Here is a 17,062-nt window from a genome sequence, read left to right as displayed (position 1 = left end):
AGCTGCCCATTCTGAACATTTTACGGGCTCCAGAATGTTCTCTCTCAAAAGACGGTCAAGCTCAGCCTCTACCTTCGGTTTCATGGCATACGGCACAGGTCGCTGTTTAAAAAACCTTGGCAGTGCCTCCTTGTCAACATAAATCTTAGCTGGGGGGCCATTAAATGTTCCAAGTTCTTCCTTGAACACGTTCTCATGTTCAATCAACACGTCTTGCAAAGACAATTGTTTGCCTCCCTCTAGTTGATTTATTGCTCCCCAATCTAATTTAAGTTCTCTTATCCAGCCCCGACCTAACAAGTTTGGTCCAGAACCCGATACTACAACTACAGGTAGCTGTTCCACGGTCACCGTGTTGCACAGTTACAGTAGCTGTACCCAATGTCGCCACTCGTTCACCGGTATAGGTTTTAAGCTGCATAGAGCAAGACTTTAACTCTGGAACTTTCGCACGGTTCCACAATTTTGAGTACTCCTCCCTGTTCATTATGGTAACACCACATCCGGTATCCACCTCAAAGTTCACCTTAGAGTCATTTACTGTCAGTTGCAAAGTGATAGGATCCACTTTGGAATATCCTCTACCATACTATGCATTATGAACATGTCGTCTTCTTTCTCAGCTTCTCCGCTGATGTGATGTTTTTTCACTTCTCTTACTAAGTTTTGCTTTCCTCCCCCTTTAGGTTTGTATACCTCCAGGGTAGCTTTTGCTCGGCATGCACGTTTTATATGTCCTTTTTTCCCACACTTGTGGCACTTTTCCTCCAGAAACCTGCATTCCCTCGCCAGGTGATCTCCATTGCATCTATAACATGCCTTTACATGCTCACGTTGTGGCTTCTGACTCATATTTAACTTGTGCACAACCGGACCTCCCACTTGCTTTGTCGTAGCCCAGCCTGAACCTTGTATTTCTTGTACATCACGGTTAGCTGTCTCTATTAATTGAGCAAGTTCCAACGCTTTTTCATACGTAAGCCCCGTCTCGGACAATAATCTCCTCTGCATTCGAGTATCCATTATCCCGCAAACAAGCCTATCTCTCAGCATGTCTTTCAAACTGTTCCCGTAATTGCAATCGTGTGTCAGTTTTCTCAACACCACTACATAATCGAATACAGTCTCTCCCGGTTTCCTGTTCCGTGAATTAAATTTGAAACGCTGTACAATCTCACTCGGTCTGGGATTGAAATGTTCCTTTAGCAAGTCCACTAAGTTAGCAAATGGTACGTCTCCAGGCTTTTCAGGACTGCATAAGTTTCTCATTAAACTATACGTCTGACTTCCCACGGAAGTGAGCAAAATAGCTCTCCTTTTCCCGACATCAACTATATCATTTGCTACAAAGAAATGCTCCAGCAACTCAAGTATTCTTTCCATGTCTGCGTCTGAACATCAAAAGCAGAGAGCTGTCCTACTATAGCAGCCATGATTCCTTGATTCAGTGCTTTTCTTTTATTTCTCCTTCTTCAAGACGAGATCTGTTCAACCTCGTCGCAAAATGTGATATCTGAGTGGTAAGGTCAGAAACTGAGATGAACCAGACTTCAGGAACCAAAACTTTAACTTTTTAATTACACGGGTTAGCAGAGAACATAGCTTTACAGGCTGCCAGCAAGATACTCTATTTCTTACTGCACGAGCAAAAGATGGAGGATGAACCTCTGAGTCATACCCAGAATGCAATGCCACTACCTTAATAAGTGGTGTGCCAGGACATTACCTTAAAACACTGATAATTGTGATCCCTTACTATTTGTCTCCATCTGGTGGATAACTTAAGCATTACATCCCAGATTACTATACGGCCCTTGACCTTGTCCGTTCCATTTCCCGCACTTCTGCTCTCAACCCTTCCCCTCCCTCCCAGAACCACGATAGGGTTCCCCTTGTCCTCACCTTTCACCCCACCAGCCTCCACATTCAACGGATCATCCTCCGCCATTTCTGCCACCTCCAGCATGATCCCACCACCAAACACATCGTCCCCTCACCTCCCCTTTCAGCATTCCAAAGGGACCAATCACTCCGCAACACCCTGGTCCACTCCTCAATCACCCCTAACAGCCCTTCTTCGCCTGGCACCTTCCCGTGCAAGCGCAGGAGATGTAACACCTGCCCTTTTACCTCCTCCCTTCCCACTGTCCAGTGCCCCAAACACCCCTTCCAGGTGAAACAGCGATTTACTTGTACTTCTTGCAATCTAGTATACTGTATTCACTGCTCACGATGCGGTCTCCTCTACACTGGGGAGACCAAACGCAGATTGGGTGACCGCTTTGCGGAACACCTCCGTTCAGTCCCTGAGCTTCCGGTCGCCTGTCACTTGAATTCTCCGCTTCGCTCACACTCGGACCTCACTGTCCTCGGCTTCTTACATTGTTCCAATGAAGCTCAACGTAAGCTTGAGGAACAGCACCTCATCTTTCGATTGGGCACTTTACAGCCTGCCGGACTCAACATTGAGTTCAACAATTTCAGATAATAATCCCTGCCCCCATTTTTCATGCTGTATGATTTTGCCACTCCCATTTGCAACATTTTATCTTTCCTGCCTCTTACATAAGCGCAGTATGTTCTTTCAATGCCTTCCTCCCCTCCTAAACCCCCCTCCTGTCTCTGCACCTGCTTAATATCTGTTCCATCTCCAGCTTTTTCCAGTTCTGATGAAGGGTCCCAGACCTGAAATGTTAACTCTGTTTCTCTCTCCATGGATGCTGCCTGGCCTGCTGAGTATTTCCAGCATTTTCTGTTGTTATTTCAGATTTCCAGCATCCGCAGTATTTTGCTATTATACTAAATGAGTACTTTGTATCTGTCCTCGCTAGAGAAGAGGACACTGTCAATGTCACAGTAAAGGAGGAGGCGTTAGAGAAATTGGTCAGGATAAAAATAGATAAAGAGGAGGTACTTAAAAGCTTGGCAGTGTTCAAAGTAGAAAAGTCACCAGGTATGGATGGGATGCATCCTATGTTACTGAGGTATCCGAGGTTATTGAGGGACGGAAGGGTGGAGATAGTGGAGGCTCTGGCCACAACCTTTCTTAGACACAGGGGTGGTGCCAGAGGACTGGAGGGTTGCAAATGTTACACCGTTGTTCAAAAAAGGGGCCAGGGATAAATCTGGTAATTCCAGGCCAGCCTAACGTCGGTGCTGGGGAAACTTCCAGAGACAATAATCCGCAACAACATTCATTGTCACTTGGAAAAACGTGTGTTAATAAGTGACAGTCTGCATGAATTTGTTAAAGTCAAGTCATGTCTGATAAATTGGACTGAGTTCTTTGCTGAAGTAACGGAGAGGATTGATGAAGGTCGTGCAGTTAATATTGTGTCTATGAATTTCAAACGGCAGTGGTATTAGGACCACTGCTCTGTTTGATATGTATCAATGACCTGGGCTTGGGTATACACAGCATCATAGCAAAGTTTGCAGATGGCACAAACCTTGGAAATGTAATAAACAGTGAGGAGAATAGTAACAGACTTCAGGAGGACAGAGACAGGTGGTGGAATGGGCGGACACATTGCGGATGAAATTTAACGCTGAGAAGTGTGAAGTGATGTGTTTTGGTGGGAAGAATGAGAAGCGGCGATATAAACGAAATGGGACCATTTTAAGGGAGGTGCAGGAACAGAGACCCCTGGGGGTATAGGTGCAAGTCTTTGACGGTGGCAGAACAAGTTGAGAAGGCTGTTAAAAAGCATACGGGATCCTTGGCTTCATAAATAGAGGCACGTAGAGTACAAAAGAAAAGAGGTTATGCTAAACCATTATAAAACTCTGGCTAGGCCCCAGCTGGAGTATTACGTCTAATTCTGGCCACCACACATCAGGGAGGAGGCCAAGGCCTGAGAGAGGGTGTAGAGGAGATTTCCGAGAATGGGACCAGGAATGAGGGACTTCAATTACATGGAGAGACTGGAGAAGCTGGGATTGTTCGGGTCAGAGCAGAGAAGGTTGAGAGGAGAATTAAAAGGGGTGTTTGAAATTATGAAATGTGTTGGTAGAGTAAATAGGAGGAACTGTTTTCACTGGCAGGAGGCTCGGTAACCAGAAGACATAGGTTTAAGGCATTTGGCAAAAGCAACAGCAGGGCGAGGATGAGACTTTTTTTATGGGTTTTATGATCTGGAATCTGGTGGAAGCAGATTCAGTGGTAACTTATAAAAGAGAATTGGATAAATACTTGAAAAGAAGAAATGTGCAGGGTATGGAGAGCGAGCGAGGAAGTGGGACTAATGGGACGGCTCTTTCAAAGTCATAGAGTCATAGAGTTTTACAGCACAGAAAGAGGCCCTTCGGCCCATCGTGTCTGCGCCGCCCATCCATCCCTGTCCAGTCTAATCCCATTTTCCAGCATTTGGTCCATAGCCTTGTATGCAATGGCATTTCAAGTGCTCATCCAAATGCTTCTTGAATGTTGTGAGGGTTCCTGCCTCTACCACCCTTTTAGGCATTGAGTTCCACGTTCCAACCACCCTCTGGGTGAAAAAGTTCCTCCTCAAATCCCCTCTAAATCTCCTGCCCCTTACCCTGAATCTATGCCCCCTTGTTATTGACCCCCCTACTAAGGGGAAAAGTTCCTCTTTGTCTACCCTATCTATGCCCCTCATCATTTTGTACACCTCAATCAGGTCCCCCCTCAGCCTTCTTTGCTCCAAGGAAAACAACCCCAGCCTGTTTAGTCTTTCTTCATAGCTGAGGCGCTCCATCCCAGGTAACATCCTGGTGAATCTTCTCTGCATCCTCTCCAAAGCAATCACATCCTTCCTATAGTGAGGCGACCAGAACTGCACACAGTACTCCAGCTGTGGCCTCACCAGCGTTTTGTACAGCTCCATCATAACCTCCCTGCTCTTATATTCTATGCCTCGGCTAATGAAGGCAAGTATCCCATATGCCTTTTTAACCACCTTATCTACCTGTTCCGCTGCCTTCAGGGATCTATGTACATGTACACCAAGGTCCCTCTGACCCTCTGTACTTCCTAGGGTCCTACCACTCATTGTGTATTCCCTTGCCTTATTTGTCCGTCCAAAATGCATCACCTCGCACTTTTCAGGGTTAAATTCCATTTGCCACTTTTCCGCCCATCTGACCAACCCGTTTATATCGTCCTGTAGCCTGAGGCTTTCCTCCTCGCAATATACCACCCCACCAATTTTCGTGTCATCTGCGAACTTACTGATCATACCTTTCACATTCTCATCCAAATCATTTATGTAAATCACAAACAACAAGGGACCCAGCACCGATCCCTGAGGTACCCCACTGGACACAGGCTTCCAGTCACAAAAGCAACCTTCGACCATCACCCTCTGCCTCCTGCCACTCAGCCAGTTTAGGATCCAACGCGCCAAGGCACCCTGGATCCCATGGGCTCTTACCTTCTTGACCAGTCTCCTATGCGGGACTTTGTCAAAAGCTTTACTGAAGTCCATGTAAACCACATCCACAGCATTTCCCTCATCCACCCCCCTAGTCACCCCCTCGAAAAATTCAATCAGATTTGTCAGACATGATTTACCCTTGACAAAGCCATGCTGACTATCCCCGATTAATCCTTGCCTCTCCAAGTGGAGACTAATTTTGTCCCTCAGAATTTTTTCCAATAATTTCCCTACCACAGATGTTAGGCTCACTGGCCTGTAATTCCCTGGTTTATCCCTGCTACCCTTCTTGTATAATGGTACTACATTAGCTGTTCTCCAGTCCCCTGGTACATCCCCTGTGGCCAGAGAGGTTCTGAAAATTTGTGTCAGAGCCCCTGCAATCTCCTCCTTTGCCTCCCACAGCAGCCTGGGATACATCTCGTCCGGGCCTGGGGATTTATCCACTTTTTGGCCTGCTAAAACCGCTAGCACCTCCTCCCTCTCGATGCTAATATGTTCAAGTATGTCACAGTCCCCTTGCCCGATTTCTATGTCCGCATCGTCTTTCTCCATAGTGAACACAGATGCAAAAAATTCATTTAAAACCCCGCCTACATCATCTGGCTCTACACACAGATTGCCACTTTGGTCCCTAATGGGCCCTACCCTTTCCCTGGTTATCCTCTTGCCCTTAATATACTTATAAAAACATCTTAGGATTTTCCTTTATTTTGCTCGCCAATGTTATTTCATGGCCCCCTCCTCGCCCTCCTAATTTCTTTTTTAAGTATGCCCCTGCACTTTTTATACTCCTCTAGGGCTTCTTCCGTCTTTAGTCTTTTGTAACTGCCGGCACAGGCACGGTGGGCCGGAAGCCCTCCTGTGTGTAAGATTCTATCAATCTATTTTCAGTGTTAGCTTCAGTAACTCTTATACTCATGGTGAAAAGAGCCATCACAGTCCGAATATACATATACTGTCTAAAATTATTCACTATCCCTATTACTGCGGTGTGTGGGATAGTCTGATCTGTGTTCACACTGCGGTGTGTGGGATAGTCTGATCTGCGTTCACACTGCGGTGTGTGGGATATTCTGATCTGTGTTTCACACTGCAGTGTGTGGGATAGTCTGATCTGTGTTCACTGCGGTGTGTGGGATAGTCTGATCTGTGTTCACACTGCGGTGTGTGGGATAGTCTGATCTGTGTTTACACTGCGGTGTGTGGGATAGTCTGATCTGTGTTCACACTGCGGTGTGTGGGATAGTCTGATCTGTGTTCACACTGCGGTGTGTGGGATAGTCTGATCTGTGTTCACACTGCGGTGTGTGGGATAGTCTGATCTGTGTTCACACTGCGGTGTGTGGGATAGTCTGATCTGTGTTCACACTGCAGTGTGTGGGATAGTCTGATCTGTGTTCACTGCGGTGTGTGGGATAGTCTGATCTGTGTTCACACTGCGGTGTGTGGGATAGTCTGATCTGTGTTCACACTGCAGTGTGTGGGATAGTCTGATCTGTGTTCACTGCAGTGTGTGGGATAGTCTGTGTTCACTGCGGTGTGTGGAATAGTCTGATCTGTGTTCACTGTGGTGTGTGGGATAGTCTGATCTGTGTTCACACTGCGGTGTGTGGGATAGTCTGATCTGTGTTCACACTGCAGTGTGTGGGATAGTCTGATCTGTGTTCACTGCAGTGTGTGGGATAGTCTGTGTTCACTGCGGTGTGTGGAATAGTCTGATCTGTGTTCACTGCGGTGTGTGGGATAGTCTGATCTGTGTTCACTGCGGTGTGTGGGATAGTCTGATCTGTGTTCACACTGCGGTGTGTGGGATAGTCTGATCTGTGTTCATGCTGCGGTGTGTGGGATAGTCTGATCTGTGCTCACACTGCGGTGTGTGGGATAGTCTGATCTGTGTTCACTGCGGTGTATGGGATAGTCTGATCTGTGTTCACACTGCGGTGTGTGGGATAGTCTGATCTGTGTTCACACTGCGGTGTGTGGGATAGTCTGATCTGTGTTCACACTGCGGTGTGTGGGATAGTCTGATCTGTGTTCACACTGCGGTGTGTGGGATAGTCTGATCTGTGCTCACACTGCGGTGTGTGGGATAGTCTGATCTGTGTTCACACTGCGGTGTGTGGGATAGTCTGATCTGTGTTCACACTGCGGTGTGTGGGATAGTCTGATCTGTGTTCACACTGCGGTGTGTGGGATAGTCTGATCTGTGTTCACACTGCGGTGTGTGGGATAGTCTGATCTGTGTTCACACTGCAGTGTGTGGGATAGTTTGATCTGTGCTCACACTGCGGTGTGTGGGATAGTCTGATCTGTGTTCACACTGCGGTGTGTGGGATAGTTTGATCTGTGCTCACACTGCGGTGTGTGGGATAGTCTGATCTGTGTTCACACTGCGGTGTGTGGGATAGTCTGGTCTGTGTTCACTGCGGTGTGTGGGATAGTCTGATCTGTGTTCACTGCGGTGTGTGGGATAGTCTGATCTGTGTTCACACTGCGGTGTGGGATAGTCTGATCTGTGTTCACACTGCGGTGTGTGGGATAGTCTGATCTGTGTTCACACTGCGGTGTGTGGGATAGTCTGATCTGTGTTCACTGCGGTGTGTGGGATAGTCTGATCTGTGTTCACTGCGGTGTGTGGGATAGTCTGATCTGTGTTCACACTGCGGTGTGTGGGATAGTCTGATCTGTGTTCACTGCGGTGTGTGGGATAGTCTGATCTGTGTTCACACTGTGGTGTGTGGGATAGTCTGATCTGTGCTCACACTGTGGTGTGTGGGATAGTCTGATCTGTGTTCACTGCGGTGTGTGGGATAGTCTGATCTGTGTTCACACTGTGGTGTGTGGGATAGTCTGATCTGTGTTCACACTGTGGTGTGTGGGATAGTCTGATCTGTGTTCACACTGCGGTGTGTGGGATAGTCTGATCTGTGTTCACACTGCAGTGTGTGGGATAGTCTGATCTGTGTTCACTGCGGTGTGTGGGATAGTCTGATCTGTGTTCACACTGCGGTGTGTGGGATAGTCTGATCTGTGTTCACTGCGGTGTGTGGGATAGTCTGATCTGTGTTCACTGCGGTGTGTGGGATAGTCTGATCTGTGTTCACTGCGGTGTGTGGGATAGTCTGATCTGTGTTCACTGCGGTGTGTGGGATAGTCTGATCTGTGCTCACACTGCGGTGTGTGGGATAGTCTGATCTGTGTTCACACTGCGGTGTGTGGGATAGTCTGATCTGTGTTCACTGCGGTGTGTGGGATAGTCTGATCTGTGTTCACTGCGGTGTGTGGGATAGTCTGATCTGTGTTTACACTGCGGTGTGTGGAATAGTCTGATCTGTGTTCACTGCAGTGTGTGGGATAGTCTGATCTGTGTTCACTGCGGTGTGTGGGATAGTCTGATCTGTGTTCACTGCGGTGTGTGGGATAGTCTGATCTGTGTTTACACTGCGGTGTGTGGAATAGTCTGATCTGTGTTCACTGCAGTGTGTGGGATAGTCTGATCTGTGTTCACTGCGGTGTGTGGGATAGTCTGATCTGTGTTCACACTGCGGTGTGTGGGATAGTCTGATCTGTGTTCACACTGCGGTGTGTGGGATAGTCTGATCTGTGTTTACACTGCGGTGTGTGGGATAGTCTGATCTGTGTTCACTGCAGTGTGTGGGATAGTCTGATCTGTGTTCACTGCGGTGTGTGGGATAGTCTGATCTGTGTTCGCACTGCGGTGTGTGAGATAGTCTGATCTGTGTTCACTGCGGTGTGTGGGATAGTCTGATCTGTGTTCACTGCCGTGTGTGGGATAGTCTGATCTGTGCTCACACTGCGGTGTGTGGGATAGTCTGATCTGTGTTCACTGCGGTGTGTGGGATAGTCTGATCTGTGTTCGCACTGCGGTGTGTGAGATAGTCTGATCTGTGTTCACTGCGGTGTGTGGGATAGTCTGATCTGTGCTCACACTGCCGTGTGTGGGATAGTCTGATCTGTGTTCACACTGCGGTGTGTGGGATAGTCTGATCTGTGCTCACACTGCGGTGTGTGGGATAGTCTGATCTGTGTTCACTGCGGTGTGTGGGATAGTCTGATCTGTGCTCACACTGCGGTGTGTGGGATAGTCTGATCTGTGCTCACACTGCGGTGTGTGGGATAGTCTGATCTGTGTTCACTGCCGTGTGTGGGATAGTCTGATCTGTGTTCACACTGCGGTGTGTGGGATAGTCTGATCTGTGTTCACTGCAGTGTGTGGGATAGTCTGATCTGTGTTCACTGCGGTGTGTGGGATAGTCTGATCTGTGTTCACACTGCGGTGTGTGAGATAGTCTGATCTGTGTTCACTGCCATGTGTGGGATAGTCTGATCTGTGTTCACTGCCGTGTGTGGGATAGTCTGATCTGTGCTCACACTGCCGTGTGTGGGATAGTCTGATCTGTGCTCACACTGCGGTGTGTGGGATAGTCTGATCTGTGTTCACTGCGGTGTGTGGGATAGTCTGATCTGTGCTCACACTGCCGTGTGTGGGATAGTCTGATCTGTGTTCACTGCCGTGTGTGGGATAGTCTGATCTGTGCTCACACTGCCGTGTGTGGGATAGTCTGATCTGTGTTCACTGCGGTGTGTGGGATAGTCTGATCTGTGTTCACTGCGGTGTGTGGGATAGTCTAATCTGTGTTCACACTGCGGTGTGTGGGATAGTCTGATCTGTGTTCACTGCGGTGTGTGGGATAGTCTGATCTGTGTTCACTGCGGTGTGTGGGATAGTCTGATCTGTGTTTACACTGCGGTGTGTGGGATAGTCTGATCTGTGTTCACTGCAGTGTGTGGGATAGTCTGATCTGTGTTCACTGCGGTGTGTGGGATAGTCTGATCTGTGTTCACACTGCGGTGTGTGGGATAGTCTGATCTGTGTTCACTGCAGTGTGTGGGATAGTCTGATCTGTGTTCACTGCGGTGTGTGGGATAGTCTGATCTGTGTTCGCACTGCGGTGTGTGAGATAGTCTGATCTGTGTTCACACTGCGGTGTGTGGGATAGTCTGATCTGTGTTCACACTGCGGTGTGTGGGATAGTCTGATCTGTGTTCACTGCAGTGTGTGGGATAGTCTGATCTGTGTTCACTGCGGTGTGTGGGATAGTCTGATCTGTGTTCGCACTGCGGTGTGTGAGATAGTCTGATCTGTGTTCACTGCGGTGTGTGGGATAGTCTGATCTGTGTTCACACTGCCGTGTGTGGGATAGTCTGATCTGTGTTCACTGCGGTGTGTGGGATAGTCTGATCTGTGTTCGCACTGCGGTGTGTGAGATAGTCTGATCTGTGTTCACTGCCGTGTGTGGGATAGTCTGATCTGTGCTCACACTGCGGTGTGTGGGATAGTCTGATCTGTGTTCACTGCGGTGTGTGGGATAGTCTGATCTGTGCTCACACTGCCGTGTGTGGGATAGTCTGATCTGTGTTCACACTGCGGTGTGTGGGATAGTCTGATCTGTGCTCACACTGCGGTGTGTGGGATAGTCTGATCTGTGTTCACTGCGGTGTGTGGGATAGTCTGATCTGTGCTCACACTGCGGTGTGTGGGATAGTCTGATCTGTGCTCACACTGCGGTGTGTGGGATAGTCTGATCTGTGTTCACTGCAGTGTGTGGGATAGTCTGATCTGTGTTCACTGCAGTGTGTGGGATAGTCTGATCTGTGTTCACTGCGGTGTGTGGCCTAGTCTGATCTGTGTTCACTGCCATGTGTGGGATAGTCTGATCTGTGTTCACTGCCGTGTGTGGGATAGTCTGATCTGTGCTCACACTGCCGTGTGTGGGATAGTCTGATCTGTGCTCACACTGCGGTGTGTGGGATAGTCTGATCTGTGTTCACTGCGGTGTGTGGGATAGTCTGATCTGTGCTCACACTGCCGTGTGTGGGATAGTCTGATCTGTGTTCACACTGCGGTGTGTGGGATAGTCTGATCTGTGCTCACACTGCGGTGTGTGGGATAGTCTGATCTGTGTTCACTGCGGTGTGTGGGATAGTCTGATCTGTGCTCACACTGCCGTGTGTGGGATAGTCTGATCTGTGTTCACTGCCGTGTGTGGGATAGTCTGATCTGTGCTCACACTGCCGTGTGTGGGATAGTCTGATCTGTGTTCACTGCGGTGTGTGGGATAGTCTGATCTGTGTTCACTGCGGTGTGTGGGATAGTCTGATCTGTGCTCACACTGCCGTGTGTGGGATAGTCTGATCTGTGTTCACACTGCGGTGTGTGGGATAGTCTGATCTGTGCTCACACTGCCGTGTGTGGGATAGTCTGATCTGTGTTCACTGCGGTGTGTGGGATAGTCTGATCTGTGCTCACACTGCCGTGTGTGGGATAGTCTGATCTGTGTTCACTGCGGTGTGTGGGATAGTCTGATCTGTGCTCACACTGCGGTGTGTGGGATAGTCTGATCTGTGCTCACACTGCGGTGTGTGGGATAGTCTGATCTGTGTTCACACTGCAGTGTGTGGGATAGTCTGATCTGTGCTCACACTGCGGTGTGTGGGATAGTCTGATCTGTGCTCACACTGCAGTGTGTGGGATAGTCTGATCTGTGTTCACACTGCAGTGTGTGGGATAGTCTGATCTGTGCTCACACTGCGGTGTGTGGGATAGTCTGATCTGTGCTCACACTGCGGTGTGTGGGATAGTCTGATCTGTGTTCACACTGCGGTGTGTGGGATAGTCTGATCTGTGTTCACACTGCGGTGTGTGGGATAGTCTGATCTGTGTTCACTGCGGTGTGTGGGATAGTCTGATCTGTGTTCACACTGCGGTGTGTGGGATAGTCTGATCTGTGTTCACTGCGGTGTGTGGGATAGTCTGATCTGTGTTCACACTGCGGTGTGTGGGATAGTCTGATCTGTGTTCACACTGCGGTGTGTGGGATAGTCTGATCTGTGCTCACACTGCGGTGTGTGGGATAGTCTGATCTGTGCTCACACTGCGGTGTGTGGGATAGTCTGATCTGTGCTCACACTGCAGTGTGTGGGATAGTCTGATCTGTGTTCACTGCCGTGTGTGGGATAGTCTGATCTGTGCTCACACTGCCGTGTGTGGGATAGTCTGATCTGTGTTCACTGCGGTGTGTGGGATAGTCTGAATTTTTTGTGCTTTCTTCTGTTGTTTCTCTGTTTCTCTCAGGAGGGAGGGTCATCTGATTTCAGTGACATTGACATAGTCTCTCTGCCCCGTTCTGACCCGCAGATCAGGCGTAGGCATCAGGGGTGGTATTCTGACGGTGGCTTCTGTTCATTTTACAGCAGGACCTTACGGAACTCGTCTTATTTTTAAAGGTGGTGTATTACCTTCCCGTAGAACACCAGCGTCTGGCCCAGTGCAAGGTACGGAAACTCCCATCCAACTCTGTTGCTTTTGCTGAGGAGGAGCTTCCCCCCTGTTTTCCCCCCATCCTCTTAGATCAAAGCACCCCATGTTTCACCTCCAGGTTAGGGAGCAGTGAGGCAAACAGCCTCATCCCAGGCTCTGTAAGCACTGCCCTGGAACTGATGCATCGAGATGTGCTGGAGTCGCCTCGTGACAAAGGCAGACTGGCTGTCAAGAATATGAGATTTGCTCTCGTGAAATAGCGCTCATCCCATCTGCTCGTATCTCGGTCTACCAGTTCACAGTAATCATTCGTTACCAAACCTGAATTAGTGAGTGAGCCAGCCAGTCAAGCACATAACCCACAAGATCAGGGCATTCTATTTTGACTGCTGTTATCACCTGAAGCATGCACTAACGCCCTGTTTACCAATCTCTGCACTAAACCACCTCCTAATGCCATCGCTCGTGGAAGGATCTGGGTTTGTTTTGCACCAGTTGTGCTGCTTTTTCATTGTATTTTTGATACCAGTTTGACTTCTCCAGTCACAGCTCTTCAATGAACTGAGCCAAAAAATCTCTTCATTTCACCTGTTGTCATTCCAATTTGATTTTCCAGTATTCCTTCATCCGCTCTTCCACTTGGAGCACCTTGGAGCTCAGTGAGCCATAGACAGAAGCAGGCCATTGGGCCTCAGCTGTCCGTGTTGGTGTTTGTCTCCACACCGGAAGATGTTCCAATCACCTACCTTTTTTCCCCTTATCCCTTCATCCCCCTTTCCATCAGCCACCTTTCTAACCTTTTGTTAAATGTTGACATCCCTTTTAGTTCAGTCACAGACTCCAGCAGTGCATTCCATAACCTCACTGCTGCTCTCTGTCCGAAATACCTTGCATTTAATCTTATATCCATGTCCCTTCATTTTCAATCACTGGAAACAGACTGTTTCTATCTACTCTGTCCCATCCTTTCATGATTTTAACCACCTCACAGTTACTGACATTCAGTTCCATCTGCCACTTTATTTACCCATTTCACCACCTTATCAATATCCCCTTGCAGCTTCCTTTGGTCCTCAGAACTTTTTACTCTGCCTCTTATTTCAGTATCATCTGCAAATTGGATCTCTCTCCCTCCAGCTCTATTTCCAAATCACCCACTGGTGTCCTGAAGAGTTCAGCTCAGTGATCCAGTGCACACTAATGCCTTAAAAGGTCATCTTATCATCTGAATTAAGGACTACAGGCTCTAATAATTAGCTGTAATCACATATTTGGAGCCTATCCACCAACCCCTGCCCATTAAATTTAAATTTGCAAATTCTTCCCAAAATATTTGATGCCTAATTCTGGCTTCCTACCCAGAGACAAAGGATATCAGTCACAGAGCAGGCAGAGCTGTGAAGGGCCAACAGTGCACTCAGTGCCTGGTGCCCTCCTTTTACTTGGTGTAATGTCCAGGGAACAGCACACTCAGTGCCCGGTGCCCTCCTTTTACTTGGTGTAATGTCCAGGGAACAGCACACTCAGTGCCCGGTGCCCTCCTTTTACTTGGTGTAATGTCCAGGGAACAGCGTACTCAGTGCCCGGTGCCCTCCTTTTACTTGGTGTAATGTCCAGGGAACAGCGTACTCAGTGCCCGGTGCCCTCCTTTTACTTGGTGTAATGTCCAGGGAACAGCGTACTCAGTGCCCGGTGCCCTCCTTTTACTTGGTGTAATGTCCAGGGAACAGCACACTCAGTGCCCGGTGCCCTCCTTTTACTTGGTGTAATGTCCAGGGAACAGCACACTCAGTGCCCGGTGCCCTCCTTTTACTTGGTGTAATGTCCAGGGAACAGCGTACTCAGTGCCCGGTGCCCTCCTTTTACTTGGTGTAATGTCCAGGGAACAGCGTACTCAGTGCCCGGTGCCCTCCTTTTACTTGGTGTAATGTCCAGGGAACAGCGTACTCAGTGCCCGGTGCCCTCCTTTTACTTGGTGTAATGTCCAGGGAACAGCGTACTCAGTGCCCGGTGCCCTCCTTTTACTTGGTGTAATGTCCAGGGAACAGCGTACTCAGTGCCCGGTGCCCTCCTTTTACTTGGTGTAATGTCCAGGGAACAGCACACTCAGTGCCCGGTGCCCTCCTTTTACTTGGTGTAATGTCCAGGGAACAGCGTACTCAGTGCCCGGTGCCCTCCTTTTACTTGGTGTAATGTCCAGGGAACAGCGTACTCAGTGCCCGGTGCCCTCCTTTTACTTGGTGTAATGTCCAGGGAACAGCGTACTCAGTGCCCGGTGCCCTCCTTTTACTTGGTGTAATGTCCAGCGAACAGCGTACTCAGTGCCCGGTGCCCTCCTTTTACTTGGTGTAATGTCCAGGGAACAGCGTACTCAGTGCCCGGTGCCCTCCTTTTACTTGGTGTAATGTCCAGGGAACAGCGTACTCAGTGCCCGGTGCCCTCCTTTTACTTGGTGTAATGTCCAGGGAACAGCACACTCAGTGCCCGGTGCCCTCCTTTTACTTGGTGTAATGTCCAGCGTACTCAGTGCCCGGTGCCCTCCTTTTACTTGGTGTAATGTCCAGCGTACTCAGTGCCCGGTGCCCTCCTTTTACTTGGTGTAATGTCCAGGGAACAGCACACTCAGTGCCCGGTGCCCTCCTTTTACTTGGTGTAATGTCCAGGGAACAGCGTACTCAGTGCCCGGTGCCCTCCTTTTACTTGGTGTAATGTCCAGGGAACAGCGTACTCAGTGCCCGGTGCCCTCCTTTTACTTGGTGTAATGTCCAGCGAACAGCGTACTCAGTGCCCGGTGCCCTCCTTTTACTTGGTATAATGTCCAGGGAACAGCGTACTCAGTGCCCGGTGCCCTCCTTTTACTTGGTGTAATGTCCAGGGAACAGCGTACTCAGTGCCCGGTGCCCTCCTTTTACTTGGTGTAATGTCCAGGGAACAGCGTACTCAGTGCCCGGTGCCCTCCTTTTACTTGGTGTAATGTCCAGCGAACAGCACACTCAGTGCCCGGTGCCCTCCTTTTACTTGGTGTAATGTCCAGCGAACAGCGTACTCAGTGCCCGGTGCCCTCCTTTTACTTGGTGTAATGTCCAGCGAACAGCACACTCAGTGCCCGGTGCCCTCCTTTTACTTGGTGTAATGTCCAGCGAACAGCGTACTCAGTGCCCGGTGCCCTCCTTTTACTTGGTGTAATGTCCAGCGAACAGCGTACTCAGTGCCCGGTGCCCTCCTTTTACTTGGTGTAATGTCCAGCGTACTCAGTGCCCGGTGCCCTCCTTTTACTTGGTGTAATGTCCAGGGAACAGCACACTCAGTGCCCGGTGCCCTCCTTTTACTTGGTGTAATGTCCAGGGAACAGCGTACTCAGTGCCCGGTGCCCTCCTTTTACTTGGTGTAATGTCCAGGGAACAGCGTACTCAGTGCCCGGTGCCCTCCTTTTACTTGGTATAATGTCCAGGGAACAGCGTACTCAGTGCCCGGTGCCCTCCTTTTACTTGGTGTAATGTCCAGGGAACAGCGTACTCAGTGCCCGGTGCCCTCCTTTTACTTGGTGTAATGTCCAGCGAACAGCACACTCAGTGCCCGGTGCCCTCCTTTTACTTGGTGTAATGTCCAGGGAACAGCGTACTCAGTGCCCAGTGCCCTCCTTTTACTTGGTGTAATGTCCAGCGAACAGCACACTCAGTGCCCGGTGCCCTCCTTTTACTTGGTGTAATGTCCAGCGAACAGCGTACTCAGTGCCCGGTGCCCTCCTTTTACTTGGTGTAATGTCCAGGGAACAGCACACTCAGTGCCCGGTGCCCTCCTTTTACTTGGTGTAATGTCCAGGGAACAGCGTACTCAGTGCCCGGTGCCCTCCTTTTACTTGGTGTAATGTCCAGGGAACAGCGTACTCAGTGCCCGGTGCCCTCCTTTTACTTGGTGTAATGTCCAGGGAACAGCGTACTCAGTGCCCGGTGCCCTCCTTTTACTTGGTGTAATGTCCAGCGAACAGCGTACTCAGTGCCCGGTGCCCTCCTTTTACTTGGTGTAATGTCCAGCGAACAGCGTACTCAGTGCCCGGTGCCCTCCTTTTACTTGGTGTAATGTCCAGCGAACAGCACACTCAGTGCCCGGTGCCCTCCTTTTACTTGGTGTAATGTCCAGCGAACAGCGTACTCAGTGCCCGGTGCCCTCCTTTTACTTGGTGTAATGTCCAGGGAACAGCGTACTCAGTGCCCGGTGCCCTCCTTTTACTTGGTGTAATGTCCAGCGTACTCAGTGCCCGGTGCCCTCCTTTTACTTGGTGTAATGTCCAGGGAACAGCGTACTCAGTGCCCAGTGCCCT

At 49.4% G+C, this 17,062-nt stretch overlaps 1 protein-coding gene across 5 annotated transcripts in view; it reads left to right on the top strand.

The window, feature by feature from the left end:
• Nucleotides 1-17,062, top strand: part of LOC147123873 (disintegrin and metalloproteinase domain-containing protein 12-like) — a 566,371-nt gene that overhangs the window by 403,830 nt on the left and 145,479 nt on the right. For 4 of the 5 annotated variants that reach the window (XM_085976457.1, XM_085976448.1, XM_085976447.1 and 1 more), the window contains exon 22: nt 12,675-12,755. The exons of the other annotated variant lie outside the window; for it this stretch is intronic. In XM_085976457.1, coding sequence (XP_085832583.1) covers nt 12,675-12,755 — 81 coding nt within the window. The remainder of the gene's footprint in view (nt 1-12,674; nt 12,756-17,062) is intronic. 5 annotated transcript variants of the gene reach the window in all.

The sequence above is a fragment of the Somniosus microcephalus genome, chromosome 2 (assembly GCF_052327205.1).
Source record: "Somniosus microcephalus isolate GS21.2 chromosome 2, FLI_Smic_1.0, whole genome shotgun sequence".
NCBI lineage: Eukaryota > Metazoa > Chordata > Chondrichthyes > Squaliformes > Somniosidae > Somniosus > Somniosus microcephalus.
This window is presented reverse-complemented; position numbering and strand designations above follow the sequence as displayed.